General features: G+C 42.6%; 2 protein-coding genes across 7 annotated transcripts in view; both read right to left on the reverse strand.

Annotated features, from left to right (window-relative positions):
* Positions 1-2,932, reverse strand: part of LOC143157341 (neural-cadherin-like) — a 61,270-nt gene extending 58,338 nt beyond the window's left edge. The window contains exon 1 of the mRNA XM_076332166.1: positions 1,897-2,932. Coding sequence (XP_076188281.1) covers positions 1,897-2,932 — 1,036 coding nt within the window. The remainder of the gene's footprint in view (positions 1-1,896) is intronic.
* A 6,502-nt stretch (positions 2,933-9,434) lies between these two features.
* Positions 9,435-20,778, reverse strand: part of DPY19L4 (dpy-19 like 4) — a 35,051-nt gene continuing 23,707 nt past the window's right edge. For all 6 annotated transcript variants that reach the window (XM_076329394.1, XM_076329398.1, XM_076329397.1 and 3 more), the window contains 4 exons: positions 20,297-20,379; positions 18,377-18,509; positions 17,906-18,064; positions 9,435-14,690 (listed from right to left, as the gene is read on the reverse strand). In XM_076329394.1, coding sequence (XP_076185509.1) covers positions 14,526-14,690; positions 17,906-18,064; positions 18,377-18,509; positions 20,297-20,379 — 540 coding nt within the window. In that variant the 3' untranslated portion in view covers positions 9,435-14,525. The remainder of the gene's footprint in view (positions 14,691-17,905; positions 18,065-18,376; positions 18,510-20,296; positions 20,380-20,778) is intronic.

Here is a 20,778-nt window from a genome sequence, read left to right on the forward strand (position 1 = left end):
TGACCCGCTGTTAATTATATTTAGTAAGAGGCACAAGGAGAAATGAGGAGCAAACCAAAGTTAATTCTGTTTGGCTTTAGACAGTTCACCAGGTTTCTTCAGATAAAAAAAAGGATGCTCAAAGCCTCCCACTGTTTCATCATCTTCCTGTAAAATAAGCAGCCAGAAAAAGATCCCAAGTTTGTTACTGTACAAAGTTATGAGATAGTTTTGATTTTAAAAGTAGCTTAAAGGAGTGTCTGAATGACCTTGTCCCACTTGATCATCGAATTCCTTTCTCCCTGAGGCTCATCTCTTGTCAATACATTATCAGCGCATAGAGAGTGGTAAAAACATGTTGTACAGCACCAGACTGGAGAGGACAACATGATTAATTGTTTGTACAACACTGCTCACAAGGTTGTTTGCTTTCATTAAAAATAAGCAAGACAGTCAAGCAACACGTCACCTTTCCAATTCCATCTTTAGCTTGAATGAGAAGTTCTACTTTCAATGTTGGGCGATTTCTTTAAAGTTAGTACCTAGAAATACTGTGCAGCATTTTTATTATGTTAAATGTTTCTCACTTGCATAACACTGCCCATTCCTGCAAGAATAAGTCTCTCAGACAGGCGGCTCTGGGATTCTCAGACCGCACACAGTGCAGGATGGTAAAGGAGATCACAGCCCCCGGCATGCTTCAACACATTTGTTTTCCTCCCAGCTCTATGTTTTGCATTTCCTGAGCATTAGGCTGTAAAAACTATTTGCAGAAAACTATAAACATTTCCCCTGCAATGAAGTGGTAAACATCTAAGAAAAAAACAACAACAACAAAATACAAGCAAATGATAACTGGTAACATTACCAGAGACCTGAGCTACGGTTACAAACACACTATCAAATACTCTGAATAAGATGAAAGTAACACATGGAAAGGATGGCTTTAGTAACCATAACGTACCTCAAGCTTAACACGGTTCAAGAAGTTTAACGTTCTCTTTGCTGTTATTAGGAGAAGCACATACAGTATACAAGCTGTTGATGCATTGAGGATTTACACAGTGGTATAACGTTACCTCCACTTCGTTCTCTACACTGACTCCTATGATTCCAGATTCAGGCTTTTTTTTTTATTTTTTGCTTGTCCCAAGCCCACCGACATCTATTGTGCAACAGCTTCTTTCCCTTCCCATGCACTGCTCTGCCATTGCTGTAGCTGACTTCCAGCATCACTTCAGTGGGGTTCAGCAAACAGTCGCAGAGGGATCTCCAAGCACAGTGGGCTTTAGCTGTAGGTCTGTAAGCATGCATCCCCAGGGCAACGTCACCTCTCCCTTCCCAGGTCACAGAGGACAACAGTGAACTGAAGAGGTTCTCTAGTAACTCTGATTCTGTGAACTCCCCCAGCTATAAGGCAAGCTGTCGGTTGTGATGTGCCCCCTTTTTTAACAAGCTTTAACTGCTTGTTAACCCATGTGCAGACCCCTCTGGTCCTACAGAGGTGAACCTGCTGTGGCAGGAATGCCCTACAAGACAACAGAACCAAAACACCGTTACCCACGTTTTCACCTGTTCCTTCAAAGACAGGAGGTGAAAGCTGTGCAGGCGATACCAGAGAAGAGCCGGCACACCCCCACGTCACCAAACCCAGCCTGGGGGGCAGCTCCCACAGCCGCCCGCGGCTCCCCACACCCCGCCGAGGGCGGCATCAGCGCAGCCGCATCTCCTCGAGTGACAAGTGCCCGGCACGGCCGTGCCGGCTCAGCGTGCCCCCTCCCGCGGGGCGACCCGCCGTTTCGCGGCGGTTCCATCCCCACCCGGCCGTTTCGCGGCCGACCCGCCCCGGCCCGCCCCACCCGGGTCAGCGCCGCCGGGAGATGCGCCCCATTCCCGCCGCCCGGCCCGGCCCCCTACCTCGTCCGCCGCCGCGGTGCACCTTGACCAGCACCTCCGCCCGGCCGCCCGCTCGCAGCTCCCGCCGGAGGTAGAGCCGCCCCGACGCTCTGTCGACCCCCACGGGCGTGGCGCCGGGAGATGCCAGCTCGAACCAGCCGCCCGCCGCCCGGTCGCGGCTCCGCGGGACGGTGAAGACGGCGTCGCCCACCCGCGCCCCGGGGGGCAGGCGGGCCGTGTAGCGCCGGGAGCCGGGCCCCGCCGGCCGCTCGGACGGTGGCAGCGAGCGCGCCCGCCGCCGCCTCCCTCCGCCGGCCGCCGCCCGCCGGCCGCGCACGGCCAGGCGCAGGCACCGCGCGAGGCTGCGCAGCGGCCGCGGCCGGCCGTGGTCGTGAGCCGCGACGCAGAGGCGGAGCCGGCGCAGCCCCAGCAGCGAGCCCACGGTCAGCACCTGCCCGCTGCGGGGCACCACGAAGAGCAGGGGGCTGCCGGCGCCCGGCGGCCAGGGCCGGTAGGTGAGACGCGCGTTGGCGCCCTCGTCGCCGTCCGAGGCGCGGAGCCGGGCCACCTCCGTGCCCAGCGGGGCCAGCTCGTCCACCTCCAGCGGCCGCGCCGGCGGCAGGCGCGGCCGGTGGTCGTTGCGGTCCAGGACCCGGACCCGCAGCAGCGCCTCCCGGGGGGACCGTCCCGCCCGCCGCCGCAGCCGGAGCCCGTACTCGGGCTGCGCCTCCCGGTCCAGGCGCTCGGCCGTGCGGAGCAGCAGCAGCTCCCGCCCGCCGCCCGGCCGCCGCTGGATGGAGAAGCGGGAGGCGCCGTCGCCCTCCAGCGCCCACTTCCCGGCCGGCTGCCCGGGGCCCAGCAGCCTCCGCAGCGGGACCCGCAAGCCCCGCACCCGCGTCCCCGCCGGGCTGTTCTCGGGCACCTGCCCGGAGAAGCGGAGCAGGCGGGGAGCGCCGCCGCGCCCCAGCCCCAGCCCCGCCGCCCCGCAGAGCAGCGGCGGCAGCAGCAGCAGCAGGGCCGGGAGCCGCCCGCAGCCGCCCCGTCGCGCCCGGCCCATCCCGCCGAGCGGAGCGGAACGGAGCGGAGCGGAGCACCCCACGGAGCGGCACTGCGCCTCACTCCTGCCGCGCACACCCACGCCACGTGGAGACCCGGCCCGCCCGCGCCGCCGCGGCCACTCAGAGCCGTGGGCGGGGACGCGGCGAGCCCGCTCCCCCGTGGGTGGAGGCGGAGCCCCGTCCGTGGCAAAGCGCGTAGCAATTCCTTGCAAGTTCCTAATTTCCCCCCATTCCAGAGCTGTCTTTCCGGGCTCCTCTGCCGCTTGCGTGGAACGTGTCTAGATGCTCCCTCCTGCTCCTCCGCGAGTGAGGCGGACACAGGAGGAGGAGGAGGAGCAGTGCTTCCCGGGGCGGGGGGCGACTTCGGGGACAACGGGCAACCTCCTGCTTTCCAGAGCGTACGTGAAAAACTCCAGCCAAGCTAAAAGAGCAACCAGTGAAAGAAACAGAGGGGAAAACACTATTGCATAAAGGAGAGAGGGCCTTGGGATACTTGAATCATTGAAAAATAGTTTTGACCAAGCAGACATTTTTCTGATGCGAGCAGGGCCTGTCTTGGAAGCGTGGCCTCTCAAGAGCGTATATACAGGTTGCTGCTCCTTCAGGGAAGATGCATTTTTGGCAGAAGGGGGAAGAGCAAAACATGTCTCAGCACAATACATGAATGATAGCATCAATTACCGCATTTAAAATATTTTTGTGAAAAGAGTAGCGTGTGGTGCTCTTGAGAGCAATACTGAAATGGTCCTTCTGAACTAGGCAAGCAAATGCATCAGTCTGCTAAACATGCGTAAAACAATCTGGGCGTGGGAATCGTTGCACTGGTTATAACGGGATCGATGGAAGCGCGAATCCAAGCCAGACCACTCCAATGCCAATCACTCCCCACTACTCACCCAACCAAACATTACTCATTTTCTCATCGCTCCAAGCGCAAGTCCCAGCATCTTCCATTCCTGGTAATAAACAAGAACAACAGTACCTCCCTTCGCATAGTGATGGTAACAGCTTAGGAACGGCCTTTTGCCGAGCCTCCACATCCAGCTGGTCAAACCGTGCTAGTATTTTTCCATTAGAAATGCTCCCTGTTGCTGTTTTGAACACAGGTTTGCTAGTTTTACTGGAAGGCTGTTAGCAAGGCAGGGGTGTTTGTTGCCAGCTGTGTTGTAACTTCAGTGACAACGTATCTAGGCTGGAAGTGAAGCTTTGCTCAAGAAAGCCAGAAACCATTTCAATCAGCTTTAGTCAAATATTACGGGCAACAGTCAAAGGTGACAACCAACTGCTAGATCTGCACCTCTGCCACCTGGGGAATTACCGGTTTTAAGGAGAGGTGATCACTGGGTGACCACATCACGTTATTACAAGCTGTCATCCTTCATTTTTACCCTCAGGTGAAGGGACGATCGTTTCTAAAAACCGGCACAATGTGAGATCTCAGACTGGGAAGGCAAAAAGTAAAACCAAGTATTTTTAAGGAATGGTTTACCAGTAACAACAGGAAAGTAACCATCAAGATCCATCCATGGTTAACATGCTGTAGCAAGCTTTGAGTGTGTCACCTTTATTCTTTGTGCCCTACGTAAAAATAAAGTGTGAATAATTCCCTGCCTCACAAAGGCACTAGAAAGCTGACACCACTTAAAACTTACAATACTTAATGAGCCAGCCAGACCACCCGAACGAGCATTCCGTTTAGGACAAGTTTAGATCAGTCCTGAGATACAGCGCAACGTACCCTCTTCTGAAATGCATTGTGTCCTACTGGCCTCACACAAACTCTCAACAAGCAAATTACATCCTCTCAAAATCAAGTGCTCAATTTTAACCTACATTACAAGGTGCGCTACCCTTTCTATTCTCTTACATTCACACGCACACATTTAGAAACACAGTTTTATCTACAGCCTGTCAAGACACGAGCTGGATTTTATTCACAGTACTCCCTCACACATATGAACCCCCGTATTGTTAACACGCTCGTTAACACATCATTTTGGTGATGTAAATTCAGGCTTCTGCTGCACGTCACTCCCATTGACGGAATTTAGGGCCCACCTTACAGAGCAGGACCAGCGAAAACCTTGCCAGCGTGGATACTTACTAGCACAATTGTGTTATTTTCAACATCTGATTGCACAAAACCTGTGCTATGACAAAACAGATATATATACACACACTTGTGGACACACATCCTACCCTACAATTTAAAGAGATGCAAACACAGTTGAGGTGTACCTTGACTGTGATTACCAGCTCTAAAATTATGTGACTGCATCCCAGCCAGGCATGGCTGAAATACTGCTCTTACTGGTGTCAGGCAGTTATATGTGCATTAAATACATGTTTTGAAATGGGTTGCCTTTATTTATAATGGGCTGTTCAGATGTTTTTTCAAGCTACAACAAAAGGACCAAACTGCATTATTTTATTGGGAATACGAAAAGTATCGACGAAAAAACTAAACATCTCAATCAGACTTTTCAATGAAAACCATTTTTCTTCTGGAATTGAGGGCAGGGAGGGAGCTCCAGTTCAGCTGACGGGGATTGGGGAAGTCAAAGCACAGGCTTGTGTTTGGGGCTCTTTAGGGTCAGTGGATGATATTCTGTCCTAGTAACTACTTTGAAAACTAGGAAAAAAATTCTCGACTGTTCACAGTTGACTCTACGTGCTCATCAGGGATCAACAGGCAGCTAAACAGTTCAAGGAATGGTAAGCAACTCTCAAAAGCTGTATTACATATGTATACACATACAGTAAATATTGAAATGCTTCAAGACTGACCATTCCGGAGCAACCTCATCTCCTTCTCAGGACACTGCCAAGAAAAAGGTATGGCTCTTTCTGTGTAGCCCTATTTTCCAAAGGAACTTGACTCTTCCTGTGAAACTGAAGCAGAAACCACAGAGAGACTGATACAGCATTAATCTGAGAGGCGACCTGAGTAAGGATAGCAGAGGTGGCTCTTGGCTCTGATAGGAAACAACACAGAAAAGAAATAAATATAAATTAATTAAATAAGCTCCTTAGATATTTTCAGGACACTGTCAGCTTCTACTGCCAAAGGATCACAGTGAAATTTATTTTTAGGATTCTTCTCTAGCAAACCTTATCTGGTGAACTGAGGACTGTGAATTGCAACCACTAAGTCTAAGAATTGCTATCCTGAGGCCAAACCATCAGCAAGCCCAACAGCCCTCCTCTGGCCCTCTCTCGCAGCTGGGAGAAGTCCCTCGAACGCAACCAGCAGTTCAGACTACAGCTCAGATCAACGTAAAATGAGCCAAATTGGAAGGAGAAAAAAAAAAAGCAAAAAAAAAAAAGCTGCAGCATTTAACCAGGTGTTGATAATGCTGAAACAGATGCAAATTACACCGTTAGCATGTGTTTCAGAAATAAGTTTTCATGATGAAATGAAAACAAGACTTGATTTTAATGTACCTTTCTAAAATTGCATAAACGGGTCAATCACTTCTGCAGCAGTGATTTTGTATTATTTTCCAGAGTTGAGGCTAGATCAACCACGGAAACCACACGCGCTCTTTCCAGCATCCAACAGTTACTCCGGGGAGACCACAGCTTCTGCGCTCAGGCTCTCAGACAGCGTAACATGACGCAGTGAAGAGAAGGCGGCTGCATTCTTGCCCGTCCTTTGTCAACTTTCTTCAGAGGGGAGAATGGCTTAGGGCATCATGTTATATTCACCCTTATCTTACAGAATCTGCTGGTACTTATTGCAACAGTGTTAAAAAAAAAAAAAAAAAATCAGCCTTAACATGTTTTTGGTCTTTCTATACCGGTCAGTATAGTACCATCAGGAGTCAAGGCTTGACAGCAGGCATCACAGCCAAAACTTTGAAACAAGAAGAAATTCCATGGCATTGTAAAGCTGCTCAAAATCCCGAAGGTAAATGTATATATTGCTGGTGTGTTATAACCTACCGAATAGTTCAGTATTACTCTATATCGCTTTACGTTTGTATATTCTATATACGCAATTTCATTCATAATGAGATGCATCTCATCTCATTACTATTAAAAAATGTCTGTGAGGTTTGTTCCCTAAGCAGTCTGAAAGCATACAGGAATTGAAGTACGCTAGTCTGGGTCACAGCAAAAATTGGCAAATCTGGGAAACTAGGTCCTAGAAACAGATTATAGACCTACTATTCAGGGGGAAAAAAAAACCCAAACCAACAGTAATTTTACCTAACACCTCGCAAACATTGATTATAATCAGAATATATATTTCATACAGATATATACACACATAAAATACATATACACATTTTTATATACACCTATTTATAGACACATATAAATTCTATTATATATAATAGAATATTCTGTATTTCACAGCTGGTAACCATGATCTCCGTTTAGGATAAAGACGTGGAAGAGTCCTGGTTAACAGGGGAGGTCCCGGACGACTGGAGGCTTGCCAATGTGACGCCCATCCACAAGAAGGGACAGAAGGAGGATCCGGGGAACTACAGGCCTGTCAGCCTGACCTCGGTGCTGGGGAAGATTATGGAGCAGTTCATCTTGAGGGCGCTCACAAGGCATGAGCAGGACAACCAGGGGATCGGGCCCAGCCAGCACGGGTTCATGAGAGGCAGGTCCTGCTTGACCAACCTGATCTCCTTCTATGACCAGGTGACCCGCCTAGTGGATGAGGGAAAGGCTGTGGATGTGGTCTACCTGGACTTCAGCAAGGCCTTTGACACCATCTCCCACAGCATTCTCCTAGAGAAGCTGGCGGCTCACGGCTTAGACAGGTGTACTCTGCGCTGGGTCAAAAAATGGCTGGATGGCCGGGCCCAGAGAGTTGTGGTGAATGGAGTTCAATCCAGTTGGCGGCCGGTCACGAGCGGTGTTCCCCAGGGCTCAGTTTTGGGGCTGGTCTTGTTCAATATCCTTATCAATGATCTGGATGAGGGGATCGAGTGCGCCCTCAGTAAGTTTGCAGACAACACCAAGTTGGGAGGGAGCGTTGATCTGCTTGAGGGTAGGAAGGCTCTGCAGAAAAGGACCTGGGGGTGTTGGTTGACAGCCGGCTGAACATGAGCCGGCAGTGTGCCCAGGCGGCCAAGAAGGCCAATGGCATCCTGGCCTGTATCAGAAAGAGTGTGGCCAGCAGGAGGAGGGAAGTGATCGTGCCCCTGTCCTCGGCACTGGTGAGGCCGCACCTCAAATACTGTGTTCAGTTTTGGGCCCCTCACTACAAGAAGGACATTGAGGTGCTGGAGCGTGTCCAGAGAAGGGCAACGAGGCTGGTGAGGGGTCTGGAGAACAAGTCTTATGAGGAGCGGCTGAGGGAACTGGGGTTGTTTAGCCTGGAGAAAAGGAGGCTGAGGGGAGACCTCATCGCTCTCTACAACTACCTGAAAGGAGGTTGTAGCGAGGTGGGTGTCGGTCTCTTCTCCCAAGTAACCAGCGACAGGACAAGAGGAAATGGCCTCAAGTTGCACCAGGGGAGGTCTAGATTGGACGTGAGGAAAAATTTCTTTACTGAAAGAGTGGTGAAACATTGGAACAGGCTGCCCAGGGAAGTGGTTGAGTCCCCATCCCTGGAGGTATTTAAAAGACGTGTAGATGAGGTGCTTAGGGACATGGTTTAGTGGGCATGGTGGTGTTGGGTTGACGGTTGGACTCGATGATCTTAGAGGTCTTTTCCAACCTCAATGATTCTATGAGTCTATGATTCTAAGAGTACACAAACACCAACATATATTTCCTGGTGCCATGAAGCTCCATTCCAATTTCAGCTAAGCAATCACAAAGCCTGGGTGCTTGAAGAATTCATGGATAAACTTGAATACTCCAACATCACTGCATTTCATCTTTCTAAAATTAAGCTTGTTTCCTGACTGCTCTAAAAGGAAGCAGTCTGATGAGTTGTTCAAACCCAGTAAGAATTAAAGATGTAAATAAGTATTTTTTAGGTGCTGTATGATTGATTTTTGGAGAAGCACTTTATCGGGTATCTCTATCATCTTTAGAATTTAACTAAAATAATGTCAAGGTTTTCATATCATTATACGGTAAATTCTTACGAAGTAGTCTGCATTCAAAGATTTCACTCCTACTAATAATATCTTATAAGATGATAGAAGGCTTCAATACATGTAATCATGATCTATAAAAATTCAAGACAGATGATACATTAGTTGATTTAAAAAAAAAAAGTCAGTAAGCATTTGATGTTGCATAGCAATTTATTTCCAGGTGACATGCTTGCTGTAGGAGGATCGTTAGGGAGAAAGTCAGAGTTCAGTAATTCCGTATGAAGCACCTCATATTTTGCCACTCACCCTCATACCAGTATGTCGCAACAGGTAGTCACAGTCAGCATGACACACGGATCCAGCCTGAGCAGGCTGCTAATCCTCAAGAGCTGGAAGAGTATTTATGCTGCCCCGTCAAGACAGGTATCTGAGCTATGCTGTACGGTTCTTCACTTGACTGAAAATTGCATATGCAAATAATACAACAGAATACAAAAAAATCATTTTATTACCACAACAGAGGAAGGAGGTTAATTCATTATGAACTACATGTTTTTTGCGAAAGGGTATCAGACTTCTCAAAAGAAAGCATGAAAGGGTTTGTGTCCCAAACAATCCGTACTTTCTGGACTTGGCTTTTATTACAATCCGCGCCCCGCCCCCCCCGCAAAAGTTTGTCACAAGAGCAAAATATTTACTGTATATACATTATTTTGATAAAAAAACCTGTCCAAGACAACAAACAGGATAAAAGGAATTGGATTCCTTAGATCTGTTATTATATATCTGCACATAGATACCTCCATATGCCATACACACTACTGCTAAATGTCACTGTTAACAAGTAAAGCACCACGAATATTCTTCTGCATTACTCAAGTAACAAAGTTTGGAACGCTGAAAGGCATTAAACACCCACCTCTTTTCCACCAAATAAATAGGTAACCCTAACCATCACTTGAAAGGCAGAATGACATACGTTTAACTGCACTGAAGTCGAAAACGTTGCCAGGTTAATTTAAACATCCAGTTGAGGTACCAAACAGTTCAGAAGACCTTGAAGCATCGCTAGCCCTGCATTTGGCATAGTAAGAGTGCAGCAACACAATGGTGATACCGTCTTTTTAGCTGTACCGATGATGTAGAAATGATTACTAAAATAACACACACTGCATGTTTTAGAATTTTCACTTTCTTTTTTCTCCCTAAAGTTAAGTTTTAAAAAGAGTACCAGAGGCACGATTATACAGATTTATGTTGAGGTATTATTTCACATGAAATATTGCTTGTGTTGGAATAAACTCAGCTTTTCTTTCATCTCTAATACCATCATACTCTAGAGTCCACCTGCCCGTCAATATTTAGGAGATTTATAGATTCAACCACCATTAGTGATAACAGAAGTCACTCATTACATCTCCAAATCACAACAGTAAAACAGACCTCTCTAAATGCAAATACGACACGTGTGCCCAGGCATTCACAAAAACGGCCTACGCTTTCTCCTGTTAGATTTTTGGTTAAAGAATACATTATACGTAGTTAACGGCAGTCACTAAGAAGTGTTTCAATGACAGCTTACAATCCCTGCGACCTGATCTTGCAGCTCCTATTCATGTGAATTGCATGGGAAAGCTGATGAAGGGTCACAAGACTTGGACATTTGCAGATGACTTTGTAAAAATAAGGTGGCAAGAACAAGAGTTGGTCCCTAACCTTCCACCTTTCAGTAAACAGTAATGCCACCAGAGCAAATAGTTTGAAGGATTTTCAATGCCTGTTAAACCTTTTGGCCCTCTTTCTTCCATACTTGTGTATCTCCTCCTTACCCCCCCCCAATGGAAATTGTATTTAAGATTGTATTGTATTAAATTGTATTTCCATTTATTTTGGAAGAAATAAAACCAGTATTTTTTTAAATAATATGAGTAGAAGCTTATGTTCTGAAATGCCTTTACTTAATTAGTCTCAGATATCTCCTGGCAAATTGATCAACTGAGTTCAAGCATGTGGTAATTTATGAAGCGAAAGAGTGTTTTTTTAAGATTAAGACAAAACTGTACATGTCAGTTTAGCTGTGGCTTGATTAAACTTTAATCCACAAGTCTAACGGTAACAGGTGAGTGCCTGAAAATACTATATTCAATTTATTCTTTCAAGGTAATTTTTTTGCATTTCCTAAGATCAAGCATATCAGAAACTGGAAATGTGGAGGAAATAAGCCAGCAAAATAGCAACACGAATTACTGTGCAAATTCTCATTCTTCCCAGTGAACAGCTGTTAATCAGATGGCTGGCATACATCCTACCTGCACCACTTACTGCACAAGCATCCTCGGAGGCAGGGGTATTAAGACCCAATGAAAGCTCTACAAATCAGAGGGACAGAAATTTAAAAAAAAAAATCTTCACAAAAAGAAACACAAACTGAGTTTTTTGTTTGTTTAATAAAAGCTTGCAAGGCACATGTTTCAACTGAATTGCAACTTCTACAGCAAAACAGAGCAAGATTTGCAAAACGTTCCCCCAGCCCTTTCAGGGAGTTAAACCTGTGACCTGGTTGAAAACCAAGCGAGGGTTGTGTGTACAAGTCTGATGTAATTATGCCCTGTTATTGTCCTCCTGAGGGATATCATGAAACTTACTGTTTCTTTTTCACAGAAGGTGGAGATCAGAATAGACAATAATATTTTTGCTAATTCATAGCTAGATAAGAAATTAAAGCTTATCATTTTCTTTGTAAGATATGATTCTTCCAGTCACTCATTTTAAAAATGATGCCTTTTTACTGGAACAGCAGCAATGTTTCTCCCACATAAAAGGCTCCTTCTGTTACTTAAGGCTGCTGTGCCAATGGTGCTGCAGTACAATTTTCTCTAATATAAAAAGCAAGGTAAAAATCTTAAATGATTCTCCTAAAGCAGAATCAATTGAAGTATCAAGAATACATCTTAAAAACTATGACAAAACTAGTAACAACAACTATGTCACAGTTCAAATAAAGTTCGACATGTTCGTTTAAACATGTATAAAGGCCAACGTGCTACAAGACAGTTTTCTTCAGATGTACGGATAGCCTCGTTGGTGTTTTTCTTAACATGTGTGCTCTACATGTAAGTATTCAAACTACGTTCTATGTGGTAACACATACATACAGCATTGTGGTAAAACACAACAGGCAGTCAAGGATAGTTAAATATTGCATCTTGGCATGGCAGTCTAAGGCATGAAGCCGTAAGCTATGCGACTTCATCCACCCAAGTGCGGTTGTAACCCTGAAGTTTGCTACCTGGAATACCTTATTGCTGTTATGAAATGGTATTCATGAATGATTAACTTCAGGCGAGTAAATGACTGACACACGGACATATAATTCCTTGACAGTGATTCAAACAAACTTAAATTGTATAAGGAACTCTAAACTTATTTCCAAATATTACATCTACATCCATACTAGCACATACAGAGAAGGTTCCTGCAGGCGTGCCATAGCTCAAGTTAATACACGAGTTTCTGCTGTTATACGGTAATTGAAAAGTCTGAAACAGTCCAGTGCAGTAAAACAGATGCACTTGTCCATAAGCAAATAAATGCAGACTGCATTTGGCCACACATACACACTACCCTCAACACGATGTCTGTATCCCCAGAAAGAATATTTACTTTTAACTTGTAACTCGGTTATACTGATAAATGTTTCTCTCTGATCACATCCAGCATATTTGATGGATTTGTCTGAACATTGGTTTCAAATAAAATGCATAATTTAACATCTTGTCAAGACTCGTAGGCCTAAAAATGTAACTGAAAGTAAAAAACAGATTACAGACATGTTGACTTTTACAACAATAAAGCTTTTTTCTTTTAAGTCACTCCAATAGTGATAATAGGTTTTAAAAAAAAATCTTAGCACTACCGGTTAGTGTAAAGTAAGCAAATGTACCTGCATAGAGCAGATAGGAATCACGCATATACACCAACATGCTGCAGTTCCTAATAATTTCAGAGTTAAAAATCTCTGAATTTGCATTTTATCAACAAGTGTGGTAAGGATTGTTTTGCAGCTTTTATTTGCAGAATGGTCTGCAGATTTTTCAGTTGAAGGTTCATCCTATTATGCCAGATCCTTCATTAAAGACATCTGGGCTCCAAAGAATCATTCCCACGTGCCTGATAGACTGGTCTCTGGGCCAGGTGTTACAAGAATCCATAGTGGCAGGTAACTCCTAACAGGTGAGTAACCTCTTCCAAAACTTACGTCCTGGCTTTTTGTTCAGCTACACCTACGTAAGCAAAGTTACCGTTACCTTTTATTGGATCCTCCATTCACAACACCAGGATTAGGCCCAGAGTTGGAATTAAAGCATCATTTGTTCTCTTGAAAGTGTATCAGCCAGCAACAAACAGGATGAACAGATAATTTGTAAAGAAAAATAGTTGTAGAGGCAAAGGGGGTCATATAAGGAAGACAAATTGTAGAGGGAAGCAAGATTGCAGAGTACTTTCCCAAATTTTCAAAGATCTCAGTGTAGTTGCATAATTGATATAAAAATAGCTATGAACAACTGTACCATTATTTATAAATGGCGGTGATTATAGTGTTTTAAATTACAGTTATGGCACTCTTTTAATATAACTATCACATAGTAAGTTGAATGAAATGAGTATCACCCATCCCTCCCCATACACACACACATATATACCAGCACGCACACAGAGAGGGTGAAACAGAAGTGCAGAAGTCTCAGTAGCAAACCTAGTTGTCCTGCTACACTTGTCTAAAAACAAGTATGGCATACTGTTGTATACTGGCCCATTCTGATGGCTGCTACGACACACGTATGCATACACACATGCACATTTAAGCATGGAAAAATCCTGAAGACAAGTTCTTTCCAAACTGAAGATCTGACCTTGTCAACTCCTACTGCTAGGCCTATGTCCAAGCACTTCCACCAACGTGTCTCTAACAATGTAGAGATCAGTGCCTTAATCTATGGAAGTGTTGTTTAAATAAAATCTTCCTTATTTGATTTATACAGACACTATAGCTACACATAAGTTGTATGAATGTGTGTTTGATAAACATTGAAATGTTTACGGTGGAAGACAGGAAGAATTAAAACAACAAAAACACAAAAACCCCAAACACTTACTTGAAAAGACTCGGGATACCGATTGCTTTCTTGCTAGAAAATAAAAGCTGTATGACTTGAATGAGCTCTTTAAGTAATTTTTCCGCGTTTACTGAAGTCTACCCACACCAGCTCTCTAACACTAAAGTTAGAAATCTCATTTACATGAAGATTAAGATGATTTATAATGGGAAGAAAAATGCAAAAACATGGAAGACTGTCACACTTTGTAGAGACTGTAAAATTGACATATTTCCCCATTTCCTTCAAGGATGGTATCTGTCTGTTGATCTGTAGTTCAAAGAATTCCAGTTTGGTAAAATAAAGTTGTCAATACACTGCATGTGCGCACATGTATCTGCAAAAATAACTTCCTTGATCAAAAGGAACTTTTCCAACTGAATTTCATTCACAATCAATCCTCAGAAAGAAGCTTGCATGCTTTTTCATAACTGGAAGGATATCACAGTGTTGATTCTATATACAAAATAGGATCTATTCCAGTATACCCGAGTAAAATAATTCACATATGGAGAATAGTTCATTTTGATTTCATGACAAAATCGTCCATATTTTGAGTAGGCATAACTGTCGCCTTCCTCACAAACCACCTGTCAGAAAAGAAGAAGATCTAATTAAAATACTGGAGATAAGTGGTTACAGAACGTAATTCTGTACAGTTAATTTACTTCTGTATTCTGTGAATTTCATTTATGATAGACATTTAATTTTCATACTGTACGATTCCAATAAGCTGAAAACATATTCCCCTATAATCTGTTTAACCATCTAAAATAGCTTTGGTAAATTAATACCTTTGTCAGGATAGCAGACATTAAAACCAGTGTACTTTATTCATACAATAAAGAATGACGGCAGTAGAAATTATCCACATGCCCCATTTACCCAGTACTTCAAACCTGACCTGCACATAGCATACCACCTATGTAGGGAAGGAAATTTTCAGTTACCTTTTCCAGGCCAAGTAAGTTTGACATACCTAATAAAGACTGAAGACACACAGACGTATCACCCTATAAATTCCAACCAATTGACTTAGAAGCAAATTGCTTGTGCGTTTCAGCATCTACTATCTGATATCCTTGAAGAAATCCCTTCGCTACTCCTTCTGATGGCACAAGTTTACATGGGTTTAAAAAAAAAAGGTGGTAGGACAAATTAATTCAAATCTATCGGTGGCTACCAAACACAAAGATATTTCCCCTGAGCTACAGTCCTTCAGCAACAGACTGCTGTCTTGCCCTATCAATAATCATATGCTCTCAGCCGGTGTCAGAAACAAGATATCAGACTAGGACTATAGGTCATAGTCCAAGATAGAAAGTAGTACTTATTTTCTTAAACACAGCAATTTGGAAAACACATCCATAGACCTGTCAACAGCATAACAGCCTGTCCGCTGTCTCACTTACTTTGGGAGTAAGTAAATGCTGCAGTCTCCAACTACATATGCACTAGCTTCCACTAGTTTGGAAAGTCTTGACAATTTTTCAATAGGACTTAGACAATTTTTGTTAGCAAGCAAACAGAGTTTTATTTCAAAGCTTCCTGAGACAACATACTATATCAACTTTCAGGAACAAACTATGTCAAATTTCTGAAAAAAATACTTTATTCCTGTGGGCCATTCCAGTATTTTTTCTACAACTAACATTTTTAGCATCCAACCCAGTACAGACTCAGCCACAGACAGGAAGCGTAAGTGATGTTCATTACTAGCCAACCAATCTTTTTCTAAAAATATTGAACACTCAGTTGTCTACATTTAAATGCATATACCAGTTGTTTTGTTACAGATTTAGACTACAGAGATTCAGCAGAACAGATTTTAACTGAATCTCTCATCATGAATCTTCTTTTCCCCTTCTTAATCTCTCCACTATAAATAGGATAACCCTTGTCACTTTGGCAATCCTAATTACACAAAAACAGTAAATGACTGTTTTTGTGTACTGACAGTGCTGTGTGTGGCATTTATCAAAGACAGGTTCCTTGCATTGGATACTGTCTTTTGATGGTTCCCCCCCCCCTTTGACTGAAATTATCATCACAAACAACAGCCACTCTGACAAGGACTGGGAGGTGTTCCTTAGGATGAACTGTTGAGTAACTGGGTGTTAGAATTAAAGGAGGAAGAAACTCATTCTGATATATGAATCAAACAAAAACTTAAAAACCTGACAGTAAAACTGTGCTGCTGAAGTTAGGATGAGATCAGGATTATGTGTGAGAGAGAAGCATGCAGGAAGCGTGGAGATGAGAGATGCAGGGGTATGAATGGAATGGAATCCTGAAATTGTGGTTAATTGTTCCAGCTGACATCCTAAGTGTGAAGAGGGAACAGGAACTTACTCATGCAGAAACAGATCTGAGAGAAACTGAGAGATAACGTGCTGATTATCAATGATGGAGGTTATTCATACACACACACTGTTATGGTATAGTATATTGGTTACAACATGGAATAATCATGGCATACATGATTTTAGCAGCAAGGCAAAGAAAGAAAAAGGATGAATTTCAGCAATGGTAAGGAAGTTAACAGAAAACAGAGACAATATCCTCCATGGATAAACTGGCCAGGAAACCTACACGTGAAACTGACACCAGTTGTAGATTCCTGGGGAAATTAACGAGTAATCCCCTAAAAACATATCACCCCTATAATTACTCCCCCAGATGAAAGCAACTACAGAAATGAAATGCTTGCATTACAAGTTCTTCTGAAACATGTATCATCGAAAGTAGAGCTTATAAAATACCTAACACAGATGAACAGCTTGGATTTTTCCCCAAGAATGGAATGTAAGACTATATACAAGAAACATATGTATCCTCCCCATCAAAAAAAAAAAAAAAAAAAAGGCATTCAAACCAAGGATAACTTGGTATAGTTAATACACAACAGGCTGTAATGTCAAACAGATGCTTAATTTCTTTTTCTTAGAAAACCAGCTAAATGAAGCTAACCTGTGGTTGCTTAGACGTAACTGGTGACTCCCTCTTTCCTGATGACCTGAGAATAAGCAACCAAACCCTAAGTGTGTTTACAGCCACTCCTGCCTTTATAAAGTCAAAAAGCTTTTGCTGGATTCCCAGGAAGCAGATGAACAAGTGGCAATGAGATCACTTCATAAACCCCATCCCATTCCCCACTTCAGCAGCAAGAGCAGTACTATCAGCATTCAGAACAGACACAGCATGGCAAGGACTGAAGTAGCATTCATGGATTTCTTCATAACTCTACAGTTTATTCAATCAATCTTTCTGCCAGCTGTGGCTTAAACTACCCATTGGAGTGCTAACCTATCTGCAAGACTGAACCGAATAGACTTGTAACCTCATCAGTTGCAATCAAAGAGGCTGTACTGAATTAATGCAGGCTGGTCCTCGTCCCAGGCAGAGTTTTAGAACTGAGTTTATCCATTTTAATATTTCATCTTTAAAGCTAGTAAAGAATGCCCTCTGAGGCAGGGCTTTACTGCTTTTGTAATAACCTCTTCAGGTGTTACAGTCTTAAACATTTTTATATAGTTAAATGGTACTTAATGATTGGCAGAAAAGCAGCACAACTAGATACTAACGTATTAGGAGGGATTAGGACAGTTAAAGAATAGTGTGGGGTAAGATTACAGGTGTATAAGAAACAGACAAACCAAAACTTAATTGATCACTTTTAAAATTTATGAGTCTTTGTCTACATGTCAATTACAATCAGAAAAGTAAGATCAGCATTATAAGAGGATCTCTTTTTAAATGAATTATTTAAGCATTCAAACATTCATTTTTTCTTACTGTTACTTACATGACCATTAGCAATATCCAATAGATCTTTAACTCTACATCCTCTTACAGGTCCCACTTCATTGCAAATTGAATCTTCAATAATCAGAAAATTGGCTTTGTAAGATGTGAGTATCTTATAAATATCCTCTGCTGACCTCTTTGAATAGATCTGATAAATCTATAAATTAAGAAAACATGTTCATGCAATGCAAAAATCAGTGATAAATTAAATACTTGGGGGTTGCAGTATTTGGAATGCCGCTCACATGTAGTGGGAGTGGCACCAAACAAATAATTTGCATTACCAGGTGGCCTGGGGGGCACCAAAGAGCAATGCAAACGAGTGTGTCATGAGGAGTGTTACAAGGTCATCTTCTTTGGAGCATTAACATTTACAGTACTCCCACACATCTCAATCAGGCACTTCAGTCTTACATGATGTCTATAAATCACTGATAATACACACACATTTATGGAATTGGATACTCACATTTTCATTTCTTTTTAGAAGATCATCATCATTATATAAAGGCAAGCTCGACACCATCCATCCAGTACAAAGCTTAATCACACCCATCAACTGTGGACTGCCTGCAAACACAGCAGCCACAGGAGCCTGTCGTCTGCAAAAGCAACATCAACATACACATCTGAGTACAGCATGCATTTCTCAAAAAAATGCTTTTAATTTTAAACACTGTGTGAATCTTTTAAGGTGCTATGGTATGAATTGGAGTGTGTGAAGATATCATTGGGTGTCTAATTACAATTGGTGTTAATGCTGCATCGGCACTAGTTTCCTTGCCAGGAAAAGCTCAGACCTGCAGCAAGATGGAGTTTGCAAGGAAGGTCTCCTGCTGGGGCAAGGGCTGATGGCCGTTCTCCTCCCCTCCTTGCAACCCATGGAGCACCATTCAGAGTGGTCCTGGAATGGATCAAACTATTGCTTTTCTGAATGGTTGCTGACTTGTGACAAAGCAAGCTTGGGAGGGAGGGTAGGTAGAAGGAGGAACAACATGATATTATCTTGTAAGGGAAAGATTTGTGATTATTTTCATTTGATCTCTAGGACCATGTATTTAATCATTTAAGAGTAAATAGTGTCATGACACAGAATAACATCTACAGTAATTATGTTTCTGGGTTTGGCTTAATTTTTTGACTATTTGTATCCCTGCATTAGTGAAAGAAAACAGTCATTGTCACACTTTATTACAGACTTTGGGCAACTTTTTCTGCAGAGAAAATTAAAAATAAATTCATTTTATCAGAGAGAAAATTTTAAGAAAATATATTATGACATTCAATTAAAATTCCAATATGGATATCTAAATATATCCTTAAGAAAAAAAATCCTTATTTTCATTAAAAATATGAACAGCTGCTACAAATAAGAGTAGTCAAATTGCTCTTAGCTGAGTGAATCTCAATGCAATTCACCATGATTAATTATGTACTTGAAGTGTAATATATGCAGACTAATGTAAAAGCCATTAGGTACTTGGCATTATTCCACTTGCTGCCTTGAAGAGCTACAGCAGTGACAAACAACATACACTACTATTAACAGAAAGAAGAAATTGGCTGGAACACCATAATTACCAGCCTTATCTTTTCTGAAGATGAACAGGTTGACATTAAAGACTACATAAATACAGAAAATAATATTCTAAAAAAAATACAGTTAAAGGTAAGTAAGTTATTTGAACACATGGGATCTAACTTTTGGAGAAGTGCAGTTCCTAATGACATAGTTCAAAGTTAGATTGAATGAGGCCAGAATCCAGTTCTGAAACTTTTGGTGAGAAGAAAAATATATCTGTGAAAATAACTTGACTCAGTATTAGCTACGTATATGGCTCAGTATGAACTATATAACATGGGTCAGTATTTGCTATGTCCTGCCTAGCCAGCCAGATAAGAACCTTTCCAGCCTTCTGGTCAAAGGGGAAGTTTGAATCATACATGTTACACTGCATGTTTCTTGACTGAAGTCTCTAAATCCTCACATTCAGGCATTTCATTTTACTGGCTCATGCACATAAAAATTTCAGTGTTTGTCCCCCATGGAATTACAATAAACATGAATCCTCTAATCTACTGAGAAGTTAGCGTGCGAAGAACCAAGTACTAAGATGTCCACCTTTATTTGGAAATTAGGTGTAGTAATGATACTAAACATGATTTGCTTTCAGGATCTTCTCCTTTTGTAATCAATGATAAATTCTTGGTTCTTTCCATGGGAATAATACCAAACTTTAAATACACATTTCTCCTCCCATCTTCTGCTACATCATGTAATGACTTAGCAAGGGAAAACTCAGATTCATAGAGGCAGCTCCACAAAATGCTGAGATAAATATACACTGACATAAAGAACTAAAATAGAAATGTAGGTCTTCATACTTACTTTATCCATGTCATGAGTTCTACTGTATCAGGATCATAGAATTCTTGTAGTTCTGAAAGCTCTGTCATTATCCTAGGGAAAAACTGATGGAAACATATTTTTGGTTACTTAGAGTTAAAAAAAAAAAAAAAAAAAAATCTATAGAGCATCGCATTACATTAAGGCCTTAAATAACACAACAGAAATGGGCTTCATCTGAGTTTTCCCTCCTGATTGGTATTTTTGTTTGAATATTTTGCAAAACACACTGTTTATACTCACCTGACAGCAGGAGGCCTTCTCCACAATAAGTATGTTAAACACAAGTTCTCATCTCTCTCTATTTTATTAGAATACTTATAATAAAAAAAGAGAAAAAAACCCCATGTGGCAACAACGTTCATCACCTTTAACTGGCCTTAAATGCATCAAAACCATAGTTCAGGTTTTCATATTCAAATGCATATAAATAAGGGCACTGAACCAAGAAGCTGACAAATCTC

This window comes from Aptenodytes patagonicus, chromosome 2, assembly GCF_965638725.1.
Source record: "Aptenodytes patagonicus chromosome 2, bAptPat1.pri.cur, whole genome shotgun sequence".
Lineage (NCBI taxonomy): Eukaryota > Metazoa > Chordata > Aves > Sphenisciformes > Spheniscidae > Aptenodytes > Aptenodytes patagonicus.